Raw genomic sequence first — 21,954 nt, 5'->3', positions numbered from 1 at the left:
CCGAGGCCCCGCCCCGCGTTAGGTTGAGGCCGCCCCGCGCCCCCAGCGGCCGCGGGCGCTACTGCGGCATCTCCCCCGGCTGGGGAGGCCTCGGCCCGGCCTCTCTGGAGACGGGGCTGCCGCTGGGGAGGAAAGACGAGGGCGGAGCAGCGGCGAAAGGGCTCGGGATCGGCGCTCGCCGGGGCGGCGACCACGCGGCAGCCTGCGCCCCCCAGCGGCCCGCACGCCGCCGCGGAAGCTGTCATGGCCGCCCGGTCACATGACGCCGGCTCGGCGCAGGCCCGGTTGCCGGTCGCTCCGGCTCAGTAGCCTGTTCTCCGCCTCCCGCCCTTTCTCGCGGGCCGACCGGACACGGCCTTTCTTCTCTGAGGAGCACTGCTGCCCGACTCCGAGGAATCCGGTAGGTCGGGAGGGTGGGCGCTTCCCGTAATACCCCTGCCCTTGTCGCCTCCCTGGACTCCCAAACAGTGGGGTCACCCCCTTTCACACAGTCTCCATACATTCCCGGATAGTGATCCCCGGACGTCTCCTTTTAATACCTTGACACCAAAGAAAGGGAAAATCCACTTTGGCCCTGAGAATCAACAGTACGAACAGATTCGCGGAGTCCCCTTGCCCGCGCCTCCCCGGGCGTGGGGGACTGCTAGCGAAATGGGGGTCCGCTGAGCGGCCGTTGGCCCCAGGCTGGGTGGATGGATCGGCTTTCCACAAAAATGCCTGCTGGGAAGGGGCGCGCTAGGGTTGGCGCCTGCGCAGATCGCCTTCCGGGCCGGGATTGGGACGGGCACCGGCGGAAGAGGCTGGTGGTAAACAGGAAGTGCACGCTCCGGGCTGGGGCGCCGCTCAGGTAGGCTCCTCTCGGGACCCGGGGCCCCCGGAGTGGGGGACCCTTGTCAGTGATCGAGCCTCCACCCGGCTGTTGTACTGGTGGCTCACACTGGGGGGAACCTTTTTTCTGCCAAAGGCCGTTTGGATAGTTATAACATCATCCCCGAGCCATACAGAAGTATCAACTTAAAACATTAGCCTGCTGTGTTTTCTCCGGCTAATTTGGCGAGGCGTGTGATGTTAGCTGGTATTGATTTCGGCGGAGGGCCAGACGTTCCCCACCCCTGCAAGGTACCCTTGCACCTGCGGGTAGGTGTGTCCCTCTACCCCACCCTCGGAATTCCGGGAAACTGAGCGCCGGGTCTCGGGAAGGGAAAGGGAAAGATGGAACAGAGACTACAGTACAAAGATAAACTTAAGACATTTCATCCAGGAAGTAGGAAGCTGCCTTAAAAGAGTATTGGTAGAAAATTTGCTGCTGCAAAATCAAGTGTATTGTGTACCATTGTCTCTGGAAGGCTTGATTTACCTGCACGTAGAGGCTGTATTAGTTTACTTACGTTAAAAGGATGTTTACCTCGATGACGTTTAGAAGATTTTATGTATATTTAAAAGACTTGTTAAATGTTTTGAGTCATAAGTGAATTTGCCCCGTTTCTCATTGAGAACACAATGCATTTTGTCTTCATTAAATATCTAGTGCTCTCCAAAACTGATTTTGTAGTGAATAATTAAATAGGTAAGGGAGGTGCTAAAAGTAGGTATTTCACCCCCTGTGTAGCCGGGTTGTTTTTCCCATTAAGAAAAATTGATCAGCAACATTGTATAATCCCTTCAAGTTCATTAAACCTTGTCAGAATTTCTTGGTTAAATGTCATTTTTTAATCATGAAAATTAGTTTTTTTAATAGGCCTGATCTAAACATAGACTACCATAAATAGACAAAATAAGATTGACTTATAGCAATGAAGCGTTTTATTTATATATATTTTTTATATAAATATGTATACATCTTATAGTAAAATTTTATTTTATTTCTTTATTTATTTTTTATCCTCACCCGAGGATATTTTTTCGATATTTTGTTCAGATAGAGTGGGAGGGAGAGAGAGAGAGAGAGAGATAGAAACATCGATGTGAAAGGGACACATCAAGTGGTTGCCACCCACACGACCCAACCAGGGCCAGGGACAAACTGCAACCGAGGTACATGCCCTTAGCGGGAACCAAACCCGGGTCTCTCCGGACCGCAGGCTGACACTCTAACCGCTGAGCAAAACTGGCCAGGGCGTAAAATTTTATTTTAAAAGTAATACTATTTAGATTGTTTATTTAACTTTTGTACATTTTTGTTTATAGGAAACATTTGAAGAAAATGACACATTGGTTTCATAGAAACCCATTAAAAGCCACAGCTCCTGTTTCCTTTAACTACTATGGCGTAGTCACTAGTCCTGCTGCTTCAAAAATTTGCAGGTAAGTTTTAGTCAATCTCAACGATTATTAATTGAGCCACCCTTGGATACCAGGTACTTATATAGGTCCCGTGGTCAGTCCAGAAGTATGTAATACACTGTCCCTAACCTTAGGCTCCTTACAAACTTTTTTTTTTTTTTTTAGTATGTGCCCCTAGTGGGAACTGAACCCTGGACTCTCTGGTCCACAGGCCATTGCTCCAACCACTGAGCCAAACCGGCCAGGGCGACTCCTTACAAACTTATAAATGATGTGAAGAGTTAAATTATAGATTTCTTAAACTTTGGCAGTCATCAAGCCAGGTTTCTTAATTTTCGATTAGTGAGTCCCAGAGAAGCTAAAGCAATCACGATAAAAGAGTTAAGATATGTATTGTAATAGTACAAGAGACTCCACAAAGTCATATATGGGTATTGTTAGTTGGCTAGATAGTAAATTCATTGAGTTCTGACCCTATGACCTGATTAGCCTTCAGACTGTTCCTATAGGAGAAAGGAGTTTAAATAAATATAGCTTATATCAGGGGTTGGCAAACCATGTTCAGCAGATTTCACCCACTGCTTGCTTTTATAAATAAAGTTTCATTGGCACATAGCTGCTTCACCACCATTTATTTACATATTGCCTAAGGCTGCTTTTGCCTTCTCTTCTCTACAACAGTAGTTCCTACCCAGACTTAGATGACCCAGAAACCTTAAAATATTTACATTCAGCCCTTTACAAGAAAAGTTTGCTGATTCCTTCTATAGATAGTAAGAAGGGAGAAGATAAGTCATGTCTGTCGGGAAAGCCTTTGTTCTAGAGGAGTTTGACTGGAACAAAAGAGAAAGATGCAATAGATATTTCAAAGGAGGGGTCATCTGGCCAGATTGACCGATTTGCTCTGGGAAGTTGAAAAGGATTCATTCTATATGACATATAAAACCTAGGTGATCAAGACATTGTTGGTACCAGTAAAGGAAAATCAAGAGAGATGCTGCTTTTTTGTGGGAAGAAGTAATTGGAGCAAAAGGTAGAAAAACTGGCTTATTAATCTAGACCAGAGGTTGGCAGACTTTTTCTTTATATGGCTAAATAGGTATTTTAGGCTTTATGGGCTACATACAGTCATTGGTGCATATTCTTCTTTGTTCATTTGAACAAAAATAAGCTGTAGGCCATACAGAGAAAAGTTACAAGTTCTATTTTGCTAGTGCTGATCTTAGACTCCTAAAGGTCAGTCTCAGATTAACTGTTTTATCTGTAGTATTGGGCAAGTCTTTTAACTTCTTCGAGTCTAATTACTCATTTATAAAATGACTAACCTAAATTAGATATTTCCAAGGTACACTTTCCTCAAATTCTGTAATTTTAAAGTGACTATAAGTTTATACAAGTTGGGTTGCAGATGATTGAGCTCCTACTGGAAATAGCTAACAAACTATGAGTCTAGAATAGGCCTTAAGAATTCAAATGTTCTCCTACTTCAGGAATGATTTCTTCCCAGCTTCTAGTTAAATGGTTTAACAATGACAAATTCATAAGGTAGCCCATCCCATTTCGGGTCAGTTGTCTGTAACTGTTAGTCTGTATTTTCTTGGAGTAAGTCTCCTCAGTGCTAGTACTAATGAATAAACACTCCATCTAGCCTAGACCATTCAAGATTAAGTCTGTGCCCAGTTTTCTGTTTAAATGGCACTGCTATGTTACAGCCCTTTTCAATCTTAAAACAGTTAAAATGTTAGTATTCTTTTCCTCAACAAAGAATTTTGAGTGCATGATTTGTCTAGGCACCTACTAAATTATAGGTATACAGTCCATACTCTCTTGGTGCTTACAATTTAATTTAGTCTTTCTTTAGTCATTTGCACACAAGTGTCCTTAGTCATTGTCAGTGTAATGTGATTTCTGGAACCCTCACTAAGCAAGTGCCTTCTGAAATTAGATGTGGAACTGGCACAGGACCAAGTTGGAGCTGATGAGGTACATCTAGGATTGGATAGAAAGTTGCACTAGTAGGTGAGACTTCAGAAGAGAGAAAAGCGAAAAGCCAGAGACTGAACATTTTGGGAGGTGGGAATTAGAAGGGGGCATAGAAAAAAATACAGAAGAAACCTTTAGACATAAGAGGAAAAGCTGGAAAATTTAGAGTTATTGGAATCAGGGGAGAAAAGAATTTCAAGGAGAATGGTGGACCAGCAGCATTTATTGCTGCAGGGAATTAGAATTAAAATAGAAGGGAAACATTGAAAAATGACAGACGGCCATGTGTTTTTACGTGTTCTTTATGTGTATATTATAGAATGTGATTTCATTTTTAAAATTTGGGTTTCTACTTAAAGTATATTTTGTCATGTCAAATTTTGAAATTTCAGGCAGATGTTAGAATCATGCACAAACATGTTCAATTTCCATTTTTCAAGATTTTGTTTTGAACTGATCAGTTTAGTTTACTCATTCTTAATTCGTTTCTTCCATCTTAAGTGCTTGTATTTAATTTTTTAAATTAAAACTTGCTATATATTTTTATTACATATTATATCTATGATTTATCCCTTTATTTGGACTGAGTTTATTTTAGTACAACTTTTAAAGCAAGTGTTACTAGAAATTTCAGTTACCTCCAGTGTTAGTCCTAATTAAATTCATTTCCCTGCACTTAATACCTTAGAGCAGTGGTTCTCAACCTGTGGGTCGTGACCCCTTTGGGGGTCGAACAACCCTTTCACAGGGGTCACCTAAGACCATTAGAAAACACATATTTCTGATGGTCTTAGGAACTGAGACCCCGCTCCCCTATCCTCTCCAGGCGGGTCCGCCCACATGCAGACGCGCCCACAGACAGCATGAGGAGCTGCATTAAAGGGTCGCAGCATTAGGAAGGTTGAGAACCACTGGCTTAGAGGGATGTGTGTGTGTCGGGTGTTTTTACATATTTTTACGTAGATTCATTGTAACACAGTTTACTTCACTTGACTGTCTTTGTCTCACTTAAGCGACTTGAGATCATCCAGAGCGCGGCTGCTTGAATTGTTCACTGATTTGAGCTGTAATCCAGAAATGATGAAGAGTGCAGCAGATTCATATTTTTCACTTTTACAAGGTTAGTTATTTATTTGAACTTTGGAGTTTTTAAAAGATAAGAATGCAGAAGTTCACATTTAATTCTTAGACTTTTCAAATTTGAATAGTCTTCTAGGTTATATTCTTTACTATACTTGAGGTTCAGAAATGTGAGAACATAATGGTGGTATGTGGTCTTTCTAACATTTTGAAAATTAAATGTACACATTTTATATTGTGTTATCTTAGGAGAAGGTGTGAAATATAGAAAGAGAGAAAGGGGCCCTGGCCCCTTAGGCTCAGACAGAAGTTATCTCGTTGGCCCTTGGACCAAAGGGTCTTGGGTTTGATTCCCGGTCAAGGGCACGTACCTGGGTTGCAGGTTCCATCCCTGGCTCTGGTCAGTGTCGTGTGGGAGGCATCCAATTGATGTATCTCTCTCACAATGATACTTCTCTCTCCCCCCCCTCCCTCCCTTCTACTCTATCTAAAAATCAGTGGAAAAATATCCTCTGGTGAAGATTAACCCCCCTCCATTCCCCCCCCAAAAAAAAAGAAAGGGAGAGAGGGGTTAGGAGTTTCATTCAGGTACCTGAAAAAGTCATTATCTGAAAAACTTTCTAAATAGAGTACTTGATAGTGCTTCTAAAACCGAAATGTTTTATACCCCTTTATAGGTTTTATAAATTCATTGGATGAATCTAGCCAAGAAAGTAAGTTACGATATATTCAAAATTTCAAGTGGACCGATACATTACAAGGACAGATTCCAAGGTAGGCAGCACTAATAGTACTACATTGAAGCCATTTTCCTAACTATTTAGCCAGTGTTTAACTCATAGCCACTGTGTTTGAAGAAATGAAAGATCTGATCAGCCTTTTCTCTTACCAGGAAATTAACTTTAAAATTTTCACCTAAACTCTTAATATATATTCTATTAAGTAAAAATATAGTGTTTCTCCTGGACCAAATCTGTTTTTGAATAATCAACTAGAATTGAGCAGCCCTGACTTTTAATAACACACACAGCATAGTTTGAGGATTTGGAACCCGGAGCTAGCTTTCAGACTTTGCCCACATTCAAGCAGAGCAGAATTTGGTTTTTCCCCTACTTTTCTTTTCTGATGAATAATTCAGATGTCTTTGGTCAGTCTGTTTCTTTCTCTCTTTCTCCCCAATTCCACCCCTTCTCCATACTCTTCTGACTCACGGTGTTTGTTTTCTTCCTAATTTCTCTTCCATCCTGCTCTTTTAAAAACTTTCCCTTAGAACTTTCTTGTCACTCACTTGAAACTAATTAGAAGAGATCGAATTCTAACAGGAAGCAGGTCTTTATGGTGCTAAATTTTTACTTGACTACTTTTCTTTTACACCACTGGGCTATTTAAATGGTTGTGTATCTTTTATCTCAGTTTGCTTTAGACTTTGCGCTTTCTAAAATCGGAAGGGAAGGTCATGGAGGTGGCTGAAAAAGACCAGGACAGGCGTTAGATGGGCAGGAGCGTGGACTTTGGAGTCACACCTGACTAGATGCAGTCTCGGGGCTTCTGGCGTGAGCATCCGCTGCTTCCACTGCGTGCTGGGGTTACAGGTAGAGGGCTTCTATGAGGAACAGAACAGGAAAAGTTCTGCTGAGTGACTAGTACAATGCTAGGCACATAACAGACATTCAGTAAATGTTAGTTTCCTTCCTTCCTTGAGAACGTTGTGTGTAGAATTCATAAATTGCGTTGGAAGTTGGGGACTATAGATCCTTTCCACATTTTAATATTCTGGGATACTAAGGTTTTCCAAGTCCTCGTGTTCTGGTTTTCTTTCTGTGACTCCTTTGTACTTTATCTAAATTAAGGAATATTATTCCTTAAGACTTTTAAAAAGAATCAGCCCTTTATCATTATTACATTAGAAAACTTGGACAGATCCCGAGGTTTTTGCGTTACACACGTTTGGCCCGCTCCCCACTGTGCCAGATGGTGACCGGGAGCGGCGCTTCCAGCACGGTTTTATGAGCCAGTGCAGACTTATGTGATGAAGGCCGCAAGTAACAATACTGACTGTTCAGTACCTCCAAGATTTTTAAGTAACTTTATTCTTGACTGCTATTTATATGCAATAGAAAATGCTCTAGTATAGAATGACTATATCTTTTCTAAAAATGTTTTTTCAACTCTGTACTCCGATTGCTACTTAGATGTGGTTTAGTAAAAGTGGAATATTTGGGAGTGAGGAAGATTGAAATAAATGAAGGGGGAAAAAGAGAATTATCCATGAGACTATAAATTAGCAAAACTATTTTATTATTTAAAAGTAGTTATAAGACCAGCTGGTGTGGCTCAGTGGTTGAGTGTCGACCCATGCACCAAGAGGTCTCCGGTTCGATTCCCAGTCAGGGCAGGTGTCCAGGTTGTGGGCCTGATCCCCAGTGGGGGGCATGCAGGAGGCAGCCAGTTGATGTTCTTTCTCATTGATGTTTCTGTCTCTGTCTTCCTCTCTCTAAAATCAATAAAGAGAAATAAATAAATGAAAGTAATTATAAGTTAGAGATGCCTACTAGATTACCAGAGGTAATTCATTTGAAGGATTATAGTGCTGAAAACAATAAGCTATTAAACTATGCATTTAATTTTTTTCAGCAGGATAGTTTGTTCATAATTATCATTTTTTATAACATATTAGGGTAGTTTATCAGTTATTTTTGAATTACCATATGTTTTATAACACATCTTTTTTTGTTGTTTTAATCTAAAAAGTTTCTATGTCTCTATTCCTTTTAAGATGTAGGCAACAAAGTAGAATCATGATTCTAGTTTCTTCTTTTTGGGTAGTTTTTTTTATTAGTATTGGGTATGTAAAATAAGGGTGCTTTGCTTTCTTCATCATTTGAGATAAATGAGATAGTGTGTAAGGAATTTTCAGGGTCTTAGCAGAAGTAGTGATTAAAACTTAGTGTTATTTGCTTAATAAGCTTTTGTCATCTTTGTGTCATATTTAGTAATAGAATCTGAAGGAAACAAGATATAAAATATACTTGATTTTAAGACCTTTTTGGGGTACTGTGCTGATTGGCTTAGCTCGGAACCATCTCCATTTTCTTTTCAGCTTGGCTTTTTGCCTCTGTTTCTTGATTTCTTTTTACAAACCATCTGCTCCGGTCAAGCTAGCAGGTCTCTGCTGTCAGAAGATCTTCACACCTTCTTGTGCTCCAGCAGCAGCAGCCCCTTACCTGGGACGCGCTCCTGCTGCCCTCCCAGCCGTCACCGCTCAGGGCGCCCTTCAGACTCTGAATGCCACTGAGCCTCCTGCAGTTATTCTAGCCTGAAGCAATCTCTCCTCTGAATTCCATTTTCTTAAAATGTGGTGTAAGAACCACCAGCTCCAGAATTAACTGGGACTTGTTAAAAATGCAGATCCTGGGCCCCTCCCAGACTTTCCGACGCGGGTTAAGTCCCAGAAATCTGTGTTTTCACAGCTATCCTGTGTACCGTAATCTTGGAGAACAATTACCAGTTTCATGCTTATTGTTATGGAGTACATACTAGGCCATTGTGTTTAGTCATTCATTGTTAATTACATGTGTCTTATTTCCCCATCTATGTTCAACACAAGGACTGTTTTCTTCATTTTTCATTTAGCATTTAGTTCTCTCATTTTGAGTACAGTAGGCCTCATGTAGAGATGTCTTAATAATTGATAGACCTTAATAATCCTGTTTATGATTCTAGTGCCCAGCAGGATGCTGTTTTTGAATTAATTTCCATGGGATTTAATGTAGCTTTGTGGTACAGCAAATATGCCTCAAGACTGGCTGGGAAAGAGAAGTAAGTCAAAGGGGGACGGTTTTTATGCATATGTGTCATTTTTCCAGTATGTGGAGTTTTGTTATTAAAAAGTCTAGGCTGTCGATGAAAAGTACCACTCTGATAAGTGAGAGGTTTACTCATAATGTTAGTACTTAAGTATCAGAATTATGGAGCCCACTATCAGAAGGGAAAAAAAACATTAATAATCTTGCCATGGGGAAGGTCTTTCTAAATAAAACTCCAAGAAAAGGAAAAGATTGAACATTTGATTGCGTAAAAATACCAGAAACAGAATTTTAAAAATGACAGATGGGTCAAAAAGAGTGCAGTGCATATTACAAATTATTTTCGTGATGTATATTCTTAGAAATCAGTAAGGAAAAGACTAACAAATCAAATGAAAGTAAGTGAAGAACATAAACTGACAATTCACAGAAAAAGAAATACAGAGGCTTATAAGCATGCAAAAAATTTGCTGATACCCTGGCTGGTTTGGCTCAGTGGTTAGAGCGTTGGCCTGCGGACTGAAGGATTTCTGGTTCGATCCCTCGGCCTGGTCGGGGTCCTGGGGGAGGCAACCAAGCAGTATGTCTCTCTCACATCGGTGTTTCTCTCCCTTCCACTTCATCTAAAAAATCAATGGAAAAATATCCTTGGGTGAGGATTTAAAAAAAATGAAGTGGATGGAAGGAAACTTTACTTGGGGTAGTGAACACACAATACATTATACAGAGGCTGTAGTAAAGAATTGTACACCTGAGCCCTGACCAATTTGGCTTAGCAGTTAGAGCATCGGCCCGCGGACCAGGAGTCCTGGGTTCGATTCTGGCCAAGGGCACGTACCTCAGTTGCGGTTTGTCCCTGGCCTCGGATGGAGTCGTGCAGGTGGCAGCCAGTCAGTGTGTCTCTCTCACATCCATTCCCCCCCCACACTCTGTCTGAGGATAAATGTAAAAGTGTCCTTGGATGAGGATATAAAAAAAAAAAAGAATTATACACCTGAAACCTATATAATTTTATTAACCAATGTTACCCCCAATAAATTCAGTTAAAAAAAAAAAAAGAATTATGTGGGCTGATGTAAAATTATTTCTAAGGTAATTTAAGTGATTGAAATGAGCAGAGTAGTGATATCATGTATTTATGTGTTTGTCACGTGTGTGCACGCACGAAGTGTATAATATTTTATGCCTGTTTATGCACAGATTATCTGGAACGGGAAACAAGAAGGCTTTGTTCAGACTTCTAGACAGGGTTTCTCTTCTCGTTTGTAGTTTCTTCTCTTTGGATATTTCTTATGTGCATCTGTTAAATGCCAAATTAGATTTTCTAAAAGGAACAAAACTAGTGGTGAGAAACACAAATGACTAGTTTGGTTTTATGAGAATGTATTGTTGGTTTTAACACCAGAAATGGGATTTATCTTCTAAGTAATGTAAACACTATCTTTAAGCATAACAGAAGAGGAAGCAAAAGAGGTCCATCGAAGCCTGAAAATTGCAGCTGGAATTTTCAAACATTTAAAGGTAAAATGATAATAAAATATTTTTCTAATGCTTTCATTCTTGAGCTGAGGCTCCGTAGCTCAGGGGTTAGAGCACTGGTCTCGTAATGCTTTCATTCTTGAATAATTTTTATTTATTTCTAATGCTTTTGTTCTTGAATAATGTTTATGTACTTCTCGGAGGGGCATTATTATGTAAAGCGTACTCTTGTGTGTGCTGGTTTCCTTGTGTCGAGTACCTTGTGAGTGCGGCCAGTTGTGGAATAGTATATGTCTCAGTTTTTAAAAATCAGTGAATTTTGCAATGAGAAAATTCACGTTGTAATTCAATGTTTATTTTTCTTCTTAAAAGGCAGAAAGCAAAGCACCAGAATTGCTGGTTCTTACCATTTCTCACTGCTGTCTGCAGCCGGGGCCAGGAGCAGTCTCGGTTCTATGCAGCTGAGCTTCTGAGTGTTTTCTCTGTATCTCAGAACACTAGAGGGCCGATCGATGCACACTAATTATATTGAATTACCTGAAGATGTGATGGGAATTAGGGAAAGATTAAAAGTTATTTCTAACCAGAATTACCCGCACCTCATTCTAATTAAATCACTGTTTCCTGGAGACCAGTGTTGGGTTTTCTTATGAGAAAATAAGATGCTTTTACACTGGTTAGAAAGTTGCGACCCTGAGGTGGCCACAGAACTGTAGTGTCTTTGTGCCTGCCGTTCGTGGTTAGTGTGAGGAGCGGCGCTGCTGCCCGTGAAGGGCTTGGGGACTGCGGCGGGCGAGTGTTTGCTTCGGTGAAAACAGGACTCGCGCATCAAACCAATCTGCGTGACCCGGATTTTGCTGTGGAATCTTATTTTACAAAAGTTTATAAAAAGCTCTAAAAGTTTTAGTATACGGGAGTTTTTATTCTCTGTAAGCTGAGTATTGTCCTTTTTTTTAACACCTTTTTTTGTTAATACCCTAAATTTCTGGTAACTCCCCAAACAGAATGTTTCAGTTTTCATTTTTCTTCCTCTCTCACAACTGGGTTAAAATAAATTTGGCTTTTTCTTTCCTTCTTTCCTCCTCTTTCAGGAAAGCCAGATCCCAAAGCTCATCACACCTGCAGAAAAGGGGAGAGATTTGGAAGCGCGTCTGCTGGAAGCTTACCTCATCCAGTGCCAGGCCGAAGCCCAGGAAGGTGTCCTAAGCATCTTAAGATCTTGTTTTGCTGAAGACAGTTTGTATTGGCTTTTTAAGAAAATATTGTTATTGTTTTTAGTGAATTTATTTATTTCAGAGGGGAAGGGAGAGAGAAACAAAATCGATTTTTTTGTTCCACTTATTTATGCCTTCATTGGTTGTTTCCTGTATGTGCCCTGACTGGGGATTGAACCTACAACCTCGGCATATCGGGATGATGCTCTAACCAGTGGAGCTGCTTGGGCAGGGCCAAAAAGAATGTGTTTTAAAAATCAGAATTAGCTGGAATCAAGTTTCAGGTTTTGAAAAATATATAGTGAGGAATAATTTTCCCTGTAGCATTTGCCTTCAGTTTTAGTTAGGAAAAGGCCTCAAGGTTTCATAGTGCTTTTTAACAGGATTGGAGCTCATGCTGTTTCTTTTCTTTTTTTTTTTAATCCTCACCCGAGGATATTTTTCTATTTATCATCAGATAGAGTGGGATGGGGGGAGGGAGAGAGAGAGAGAAACATCAACATGAGAGAGACACATCAACTTTTGTTATCCCTCCTGCATGACCCTGACCAGGCCGGGGACAAACCGCAACTGAGGTTCGTGCCCTTGCCCGGAATCGAACTTGTGACTCGGTGTTCGATGGGCCGATGCTCGACCCACTGAGCCGAACCTGCCAGGGCAATCTCATGCTGTTTCTGACAGCGTATAATTCTGTCCTCCTCGACCTTGCTCAGGACTTTTCTTCTCTCACTGTTTGGCTTGCTTTGAAATCACCTTTCAATGGCAGGAAATAAATGAAGACTTAGATGAAAACAATAAAGAAACTTTGTAGGCTTTGTTTTGCTTTATTCTAGAACCCTGTATTTGTTTCCTCTCACATCATACTGTTTTATAGTAGTAATTTTTCGTGATTAGCTGGTAACTGGCTAGTGATTTATATAAAGAAATAGTGTCAGAACCAACAAGCTCAGTTTGTGTTGCATTCTCTCTAGCTTACTTTTCATGTAAAACTTAACAAACTGCCAGACCCCAAATAGATTGTTGGACTGTCTTGCTGTCACAGTTGAACTTAGATTTATTTGCTTGTGTTTTGGTCACAGTAACAATTGCTCGCGCAATCGAGCTGAAGCATGCTCCCGGGCTCATAGCTGCGCTGGCCTATGAAACAGCCAATTTCTATCAAAAAGCTGGTGAGTCTGTAATTCTGTTGTTACATTTTGGTCTTCAGCTTTCCAGATTAACCTCTGGACTAGGGAATAAACAAATCAAAAAGATTCTCAGATCCTTCATTATTTGCAAAATTGGAATAATATCTGCATTATTTTTATGAATTGTGCTTAAAAGAATTAGAGCTGTTCATAGTTAATATCGCTGTGTAGCTTCTAGTGGAAAGGACAGTACTATACTATTTAAGCCAGTTATGTCTAATAATTACACAGCTGTTTTGCTTTTGAAATTTTTTTGTCTTTATAACAACCTTATAGTTACTTACCCTTAGTGAGACAAGAAACTAAAATCCAGAGAATTAATGTAACTGATCCATAATTTAACTGCTAGCAGATGGGAAGCTGTACTAGAACTCTGGTATTCTCATTAGTTTATTTTTCTTTCATCCACTTAGTTAGGAAACACGTACATGTTTCTGTTTATGGGAAGGTTACTATTTTTTATGCTGGGTATATAAAGATCAGTATAGATTCACAGTCTAGGGAAGGGGACAAACACATTATTATGGCTTCTAATAAGATGTCACAGCGGTGACAGACAGAAAAACCTGAAGGATCTGGGCATGCTAGAGAAGGCTTCCCACAGGGAGATGGTGTTTTAGCTTTATTTTGAAGTACAAATAGAAGTTCTGAGTTTGCTAGGAATCTTTACTGTTGGGAAGAGGAGAACATTCTGCAGTATGTAGAGATACACAGGAACTTAGCTCCTTGTGGGACCTTTGGACAGATGTTCTTGGCTAAAACACAGGATGAGTGTGGGAAGGAAAGGTTAGGAAAAGATGCATGTGAGATCATGAATTGGTTTGAAGCCTATCTGAGAAGTTTGTCCTTTATTCGGTGAATGTTTGGGGCTCCTTAAAGGATATAAAGGAAATCTGGCTTGGTTGGATTTGAATTTTAGAAAGGTCTCTGGTTGTAAGATGAGAAATGGGTGTGCCAGGTGAAGGAGTAGTGGGCTGACTCTACTTAGCACTTAGGAAAGATGATCATAGTCTAAGGAGAAAGCAATGAGAGCTTTGACAAAGACAGCAAAGTAGCAAATGGAGAGGGAAAAACAGATTTGAGAGATGCGGCAGGATGTGAATGTGTGTGTTTCGTACGAGATTCAGTGACGGGTGGTGAATGACAGTGGCCTTCATGTTTCTGACTGGGTGACTAGGATGCTCTTTGCATTGCTATGTAAGTTAAAAAAATAGATTATATAGTAGTATAATTCATATTTATCTTGAAGTTCTTAGTTGTATCTATTTTTATTATTATGTTAAACCTAAGTTACATAAACCATCAAATCAAAGAGGGTTCCTAGTATTTAACCAATTTTATTATATAGTTATTGGAATAATAATCACTTGAAATAAAGTGAGGTTTTTTTTAAAAATGTGTAAATGCTTGAGTTTTAGACTGTCATTCTGTTTTTAGCATCTGAACACATGAACTAAAAGTCTTCTAGTGAATCAGGGTGAAATGATATTTTGCTTTTTAAAATGTAACTTTAGATCATACTTTATCCAGTTTGGAGCCAGCATACTCTGCTAAATGGAGAAAATACCTTCTCTTGAAAATGTGCTTCTACACAGCTTATGTAAGTATTTCTAACCCTAACACAATGTAAATTACTGTCCCTCCAGCGCCTTCAGTGCCAAGTGTCTCATCTCTCCTGACCCTTCATTAGTGTTTTACAAATAATGGACAGTTTTCAGAAAATGTTTGCTGGCCATCCCTGCAGCCAGCCATGGTGAACTACAGTGGATGGAAGGAGATGAATAAACCCACTTTTGGGTGGTGGTGGTAATCCTCACCGGAAGATATTTTTCCATTGATTTTTAGATAGAGTGGAAGGGAGGGAGGGAGGGAGAGAGAGAGGGGAGAGAGAGAGAGAGAGAGAGAGAGAGAGAGAGAAACATCGATAGGATGCCTCCTGCACAATTCCGACTGGGGCTGGGGGTCAAACTTGCAACCCAGGTATGTGCCCTTGATGGGCAGTCGAACCCATGATCCTTTGGTCTGCGGGCCAGTGCTTTAACTGCTGAGCCAAACCGACCAGGGCTCACTTAAGCCCACTTTTAAGCTGGAACCTTTTGCATACGTAATAAGAATTTTCTCATTTCATCCTGTAGAAAGATAGTTACTAATTCTAATCTTAGGACATAGCATGCAGTATATCACCAGCATTGGTGAAGAACCATTAATAAGCACTCATTTGAAAGTTACTTTCTTGTCTCTTGTACCCACCAAACATTGCCATGGCCACTGTGGCTCATTTGGTTAGAGTGACACCGAAAGGTGGCGGGTTTGATTTCCTGTCATGGCACATATTATCTAGGTTGCTGGTTTGATCCCCAGTTGGGATGCATATGGGAGGCAACAGATCAGTTGATGTTTCTCTCTCTCCCTCCCTCTCTCTGAAATCAATTTAGAAAACATTTTTCAGATCTAGGTAGTTTTTTTGTTTTTTATACCTTATAATCTGTTTTCAAGCATACTGCAAAGGACCGTGTGTGCTATCCTCATTGATGTAGACCTTTAAAGAGTGAACATGTTCGATTTCGTGCCAATACGTTTCTCTTAAAACCTATTTGGTCCTAACTTCAGTCGTCTCTCCTTCTCCATTAGCACAGTGTTTTCCCTACTTTATCTATAGTGCCCTAATTTTAGAACAGGTTTCAGCAAATGTGTTTTGCTCTCAGCCCATGGTTAAAAGACTAGTTTGGCCCAAAGGTTTGACGTAATTCCACTTTTCAAACTAATGGGGGGAGGTGGTATTTAAGTAAATAAATGTAAGGGATTGCATTGATATTTCAAACGGTGGACAAAGACAGTGACTTATGATGCATATATAAAGCAATGGTAGTGGAAAGCATCATTTGTGAAGAGTGAATGAAATGTATATCTTTTATCAGGCTTACTGTTACCACGGTCAGACTTTGCTGGCCAGTGATAAATGTGGTGAAGCAATCAGGTCTCTCCAAGAAGCAGAAAAATGTAAGTATTCCTGCCAGAATCTTAACTCCCTTTTTAGAAACAAATGTTTTATGATAAAGGGGAAAGGCAGTTAAAAGAGATTTTGGCTGAGTTCATGAAAAGGAATGGGAATTGGATAAAGGAAAGAATGTTTCAGAAACCTAGAGGCTAGAGGAGGGCCCTCTTTCCCCTGCTCTGTTACTGGTTTTGCTGTCACACTAGGTACAGAGCAGGAAAATTCCCCGTCTCTGACTCAAACCTTTTGGGTACAAATAGTCAATAATGAGTTATAAGCAAATGACTTTATATCCCTTTCACATGCAGTCTATGCAAAGGCAGAAGCATTATGCAAAGAATACGGGGAAACCAAAGGACCTGGACCAACAGTCAAGCCTTCAGGACACTTGTTCTTTAGGAAACTTGGAAATCTTGTGAGGAATACCCTAGAAAAATGTCAGAGGGAGAATGGGTTCATGTGAGTACCTTAGTATTATCTTAGTAATCTTAATAATAGTGTGCAGTTGACTCTTGAAAAAAGCAGGTTTGGGCCGCTTTGGTCCACATACACACAGATTTGTTTAGATAAATACTTGTAACTTCAATCTATGGTGGGGATCCGCAGATGAGGAGGGCGGACTGTATGCATTGATCTCTTTCCAAGGGTCATATGTCAGATTGCAATTAAGATTGGCAGTAATCTTATCTTTAAATTGGTAGTAAAGTTCACTTGTGTTGGACTTAACGTTTATATAGCTTCTGATGATGATGTGTAAGAGCAGGTTTTCAAAGGTGAGCGTGAATTGTTAGCACAGAGCCCCGTGTACTGTCCCAGGTTTCTGCTCCTGCCACTCTCTCTCCGTGTGCCCCATACGTCTTCACGGGTCCCTCTGCTGTCATCTCACTCCGGTGCCGGCCCCTACACAGCAGGAAAATTAATTTTCTGTCAGGTTTGTTGTTAAATCAGCATTGTTCAAACTGTAGATCAACCACCTATGTAGGTTGGTAGATACATTTTTTTTTTTTTAAGATTTTTAAAGTTCCCATTTAAAAATTATGAGATCATTGGAAATAGGAAAGCAAAGTGCTCAATATGAAAGAACTGGGGAGTGGCGTGCAGAGGATAAATCTGCCTTCATCATGGTAGTGGCTTCCCACGCAGAAGCAGTGACCTCTCTCCATGCAGTGAGAGCTCTTCTTGACTGACCCGGCCCGCAGTCGAGCAACGAGGACTCTAGAGGGGGCGTGAGGATGAGGAGGGACAAGAGACACGAGAAATGGAGACAAGACAGGATTCTGATCAAGTCTCGTTTATTAGGGGGAGTTCACATACTATATAGGGGAAAAACAGGTGAAACAGTTAATGAGTATCCCACCTGAAGCAAATTCCAGTAAATACCCCAGGTGGAACAAATAAGCAAAGAATGGAGTAAACAATTATCTAGAGGAATGCAGGCACTGCACGCAGAGACCCCGCCCTGGGGCCGGAGCCGGCAGAGCAGACTTTAACAAGATGGATGCCATGCAAATGGTCTCCCACACTTGACCCTCAGTCACATTCTAGAATTTATTTCACATAGGCTTTGTACATTTCTTTGAAGTTCATTCCTATCAGGTTTCTTTTTAGCAGTCTCAATAAAGATCCAACAGCAAATAATCGTGGGAAAGAGAACAACAACTTCTCAGCAGCAGGCTGCAAAATTAACCCCAATTTTGTTCCTGCTTTTCTCTCTCTCCGTTCTGCATCCGGTCACACCGAGCGCTCACTCCCTCGAACATGCCTAGTGTAACGTCCTTCCCCTCCCCTGGAAAGCCACCCAGCCCACTCGTGTGTGCTCGTGGTTCTCTGCATCCGCCACCGCTGCAGGGGCGCTGCGCTGTGGTTGGCAGGTCCCCTTGACCGTCTCAGCCACTCATCGGGAAGCTGCCGGGGGCAGGAAGATCTCTGTCGTCTTCACCATTGAATTGCCTTTCCATTCACAGGGCCTTGAACATGAGAGGTGCTCAGAGAGTTAATGAATAAATGCATAAACTGCTGTTTAAATGGCTTTTTGCAGCTACTTCCAGAAAATTCCAACAGAAGCCCCACAACTGGAACTCAAAGCAAATTATGGCCTCGTAGAGCCTGTGCCTTTCGAATTTCCTCCTACAAGTGCGCACTGGACCCCAGACACGCTGGCTGCATTTGACCTCACGAAAAGGCCCAAGGACGACAGTGTACGAGACTGGGTTTTTCCATTCACTCACAGACGTTGAGAAAGAATTCAGAGTTAGCATTTCGATACTGTTCTCTGGATAAGCAGATTTGTATGTTTGTCTCAGTGTTAAATTAGCTAAGTTCAGTGCTTGGTGAAATGTGTTGTAGAATCTCTCAGAGATCACACTTCTAAGGCTTCATTGTCTCCTGATTTTCTGCCAAACTGACCTTGTTTTCAACACATTGTCTTGCCTGTTTCCAATCTGCCAGAGCCTCCTGTAAGGAGAGTGTGGGAGAACAGGTTGAAGGAGCGTGGCCTGTCCGTGTTTCTGTTGCTATAGCAGCGCTCTCTGTTTCTGATTTAGTGCAGGGTCACTAAAACTGGACCTAATTTCAACATTCCATGGAATCATCCAGGGGCAAAATAAGACGCTTTTATTTATCTATCTAAGTCCTTGCTGTACTCAGTCAGAGGGTGGATTAAGAAGTGTTGAGGTTTGACTTCCAAAAGAGGGAGGGCTCTGTGAAAAAAAGGGAGTGGAAATGAATCCTCCCTTGAAATTGTGTGGTGTTTATATAATTTCCTACCCATGCAAACACCATCATTCCTTAAAATAACTGTCTTTGTATCCTGTTCTGCCTCCAGAATAAGGCCCTGGGAGGTAGCCTTTTACTATCATGAGTGATTTCCAAACTTAGAGACTCCTCGTGCATAAATTCATTCCTTGGTCTCCCTCAGACAAAGTGTGAGGGGCATGAGCTTGATTTTTGCCTACCCACAGGTTTGCATCCTCACCAACAGGTTGCTTTCTGATGACGTCTTAAATTGAACTGATAGGTAGCTTTTAATGTAGCAACTTTTATTTTATTATTATTTTTTTTATCCTCACCCAAGGACATTTTTGCATTTATCTTCAGATAGAGCGTGGGGGGGGGGGGGGGCGGGGCGGGGAGAGATAAACATCAGTGTGAGAGAGTCACATCAACTGGCTGCCACCCATACGACCCCAATCAGGGCCGGGGACAAACTGCAACCGAGGTACATGCCCTTAGCGGGAACCAAACCCAGGACTCTCTGGTCCGCGGGCTGACGCTCTAACCATTGAGCCAAACTGGCCAGGGCTAATGTAGCAACTTTTAAAAATCAGAAGTGAAAAAGACCTAGTGTTTATTTTCTGAATCTTAGCTTATGTTCTTACGTCCTATTGTTCTTTCTCCCTAGACCAAGCCCAAACCGGAAGACGTGAAACCGGTGAAAGAACCAGACATCAGGCCTCAGAAGGACACGGGGTGCTCCGTCTCCTAAGATGCGCTCGTGCACTGGAGTCTCTCTGCTAGTGTAAAGATGCGTGTGGGCCTGTCCTCAGTCCACATGGCTTGAAGTGATTTCTCTGAAGCCTGTAGAGTAATTTAGTACATTCAGAGGGGATCTTGAGTTCAGTTGTTCTAGATGTTTAATCTTCTGGAAGACGTTTCACGCTCTGTTCCCACACTCCTTTTTAACCAGGACAACACGGGGAAGACTTCTGCCTCTGAAGAGTGTAGGTGAGGGTTGGGTTTTGTTTTGGGGTTTTTTCCCCCCGAGCTCTGGGTAGTTATGTTACAGGTTAATATAGTATAGGCCAGACTCGGGTATGTTTTTCTCTCCACAAAAAGCTTATTTTCCTTCCATTTATTTGATACCAGAAGAATGACGAGTCTGTTTTCGGCAGGCATTTTTCTCTTCACCATCTTGTTAATTGAAGCACAGACTAATGTTCTGAGTTAGTTCTCTTTTCCGGAAGGGGGAAAAGTCACTTATAGTTAAAGATCAGAGAACTTGTCTACCCAATCACTTACGTACGTTCGTGTCCAGAACTCACGCAGAAATCAGTGTCTGTGGGGCGTGGAGACTGGGTGGGAACTGACTCCTGTCCCTGCGTTTGTTTCAGCCTCAGCGAACCCACAGGGCTTTACGGCCCTTTCTTGTGGGTTTCACTCCGAGGACAACTTGGTAGCAGCTCGGAATGTCTCCATGTGAAGGGAGACGGGATGAAAGGGTTTTGAAGTTGCATGATATCAAGGAAAACTAGAAACCTAAAGGAGATGGTTGTCCTGAATTACACTGGTGACTCTGCTTTGTTAGAGAAGTTAGAGTAAAATGCTTTTGTTACCTGATTTCTGTGCTTTGTTTTTATATGGTTTTCTCATACACAGATACCGTCAGAACTGTATTGCTTTAGGCCAAAGGCCATAGCAAAAACTTCATAGAGCAACAGATACAGTATGATCTCAAAAATAGCTTGTAATATTTAAAACAGTTCTGTATATACACGAACTTGGGATATATTGGATGCACATACGTTAACAAAAGTCATAACATCTGTAGGGTATTCTTTTGATTATTCTCCTGGGGCATTAGCTAATTTTTCTATTATAAATGGATTGACTCGCTTAATAAAAATAATAAAAGTAGTGTATATTGAGAGCTAACTGTGCGCCAGACACTGCACTGAGCACTTACACAGATAAACCTTTGAATCCACGCAGCAGCTCAGAAACAAGATCTGCATGAAGTGTCGAAATAGGAATAAACATTTCATTTTGAAGAATGAATAGATTATGCCTGTCTGAATCAATATTGTGTTCAAGTAAATGATTACTTAAATCATAATCTATACTCTCGATAAAAGCTACATAGAATCCGTTTTTAAAAAATATGTGGAAATGCTACCAAAATTAATTTATGGAGATACTCCTCGCTGTAAAACATTCCGTTTGAAGCTGCAGTTTCCAGAATAAGCCAAGGAACAACTGGACAGATGTTTAATTTTATTTTGCTGTCTGTAGAAAAAGATAATTAAATTTCACTGCAGTTTGATTACAAAGTCATCCGTCTGTTTGCTGTGTGCCACTGCCTGACAAAACCTGGACCAGTACCTGAGGCCAGCTGGTCACTCCCGGCCTGTGGGCTCTGGTTGTCTCTGGAACGTGCGCTTATCCAAAGAGCGACTCCCCTTTCACATCGATGTCGTCGTGGGTCACTACCACACGGATGGAAACGTGATGCTCGGTGCTTCTGTAAAACGCAGTAAATAACTAGCCTCTTAATCCATGATTGGCAGCTTTGCCAGAAGCAGATAAAGATTCTGCAGACTCAGCAAAGGTGACACTTTGTGACTGAAATACCCATGTAGTATATTTGAAATGGTGTTGGGAATTTGGGGAGGTCGAGATGAAGAGAAGTTGCATGAAGGGTCCAGAGAGATGTAACTTACTACGTTAACGTGCGTCCATTTCACGCTCACATTTAAAGCGGAGAGTGAGAGCTGACATTCTGCTAAAAGTTTGCATAATGAACTATCTTTTTATGTATGGAAATAAAAGGAATTTTACTTAGTTTCATTGGGATTTCTATTTGCTTTTCTACAGATGCTTCTACACTTACCAAACCAGTAACAGTGCAGAATCATGATTTTCCACAGCAACACTGAAAAATGACATCCATCTGCATTGGTTGTTTTATGCTACATGAGTTCACTAAGCCACACGCCTTGACCTAGGTTTCTGTTTACTGGTCCCTATCTCTTCTTAACCTCAGTAGGGTTTCAGTTGGCCTGTACGTACCCCACGCCCAGTGTTTATCCACTGTGGTAAGTATCGTGTCCTGTGGTGAGCAGGCCGGAGAGCTTATCACTGAACAGTACTCTAGCAAACTTCGTACCTGGGAAACTTGAGGTGGTATTTTCAGTGCCACATAAATACACTCA

The 21,954-nt window shown here is 41.4% G+C and overlaps 1 protein-coding gene across 4 annotated transcripts; it reads left to right on the top strand.

The window, feature by feature from the left end:
• The first annotated feature begins 269 nt into the window (after positions 1 to 269).
• On the top strand, positions 270 to 20,819 carry BROX (BRO1 domain and CAAX motif containing). Of its 4 annotated transcripts, none has more exons than XM_036277408.1 (13): positions 270 to 400; positions 2,188 to 2,304; positions 5,280 to 5,386; positions 6,024 to 6,120; positions 9,070 to 9,165; positions 10,601 to 10,673; positions 11,723 to 11,828; positions 12,925 to 13,014; positions 14,547 to 14,632; positions 15,951 to 16,032; positions 16,336 to 16,486; positions 18,066 to 18,225; positions 19,428 to 20,819. In XM_036277408.1, exons 2-13 carry the CDS (start codon positions 2,204 to 2,206, stop codon positions 19,509 to 19,511), a joined length of 1,233 nt encoding a protein of 410 aa, XP_036133301.1. In that variant the 5' UTR covers positions 270 to 400; positions 2,188 to 2,203; the 3' UTR covers positions 19,512 to 20,819. The 4 variants fall into 4 exon arrangements, with proteins under 4 accessions (XP_036133301.1, XP_036133299.1, XP_036133302.1 ...); XM_036277406.1 differs by lacking the exon at positions 270 to 400 and adding an exon at positions 779 to 847; XM_036277409.1 differs by lacking the exon at positions 270 to 400 and adding an exon at positions 804 to 1,119.
• Positions 20,820 to 21,954: the final 1,135 nt, after the last annotated feature.

Source organism: Molossus molossus, unplaced genomic scaffold, assembly GCF_014108415.1.
Source record: "Molossus molossus isolate mMolMol1 unplaced genomic scaffold, mMolMol1.p scaffold_m16_p_23, whole genome shotgun sequence".
NCBI lineage: Eukaryota > Metazoa > Chordata > Mammalia > Chiroptera > Molossidae > Molossus > Molossus molossus.
The sequence above is the reverse complement of the archived record's forward strand: the minus strand, read 5'-3'. Positions and strand labels throughout refer to the sequence as shown.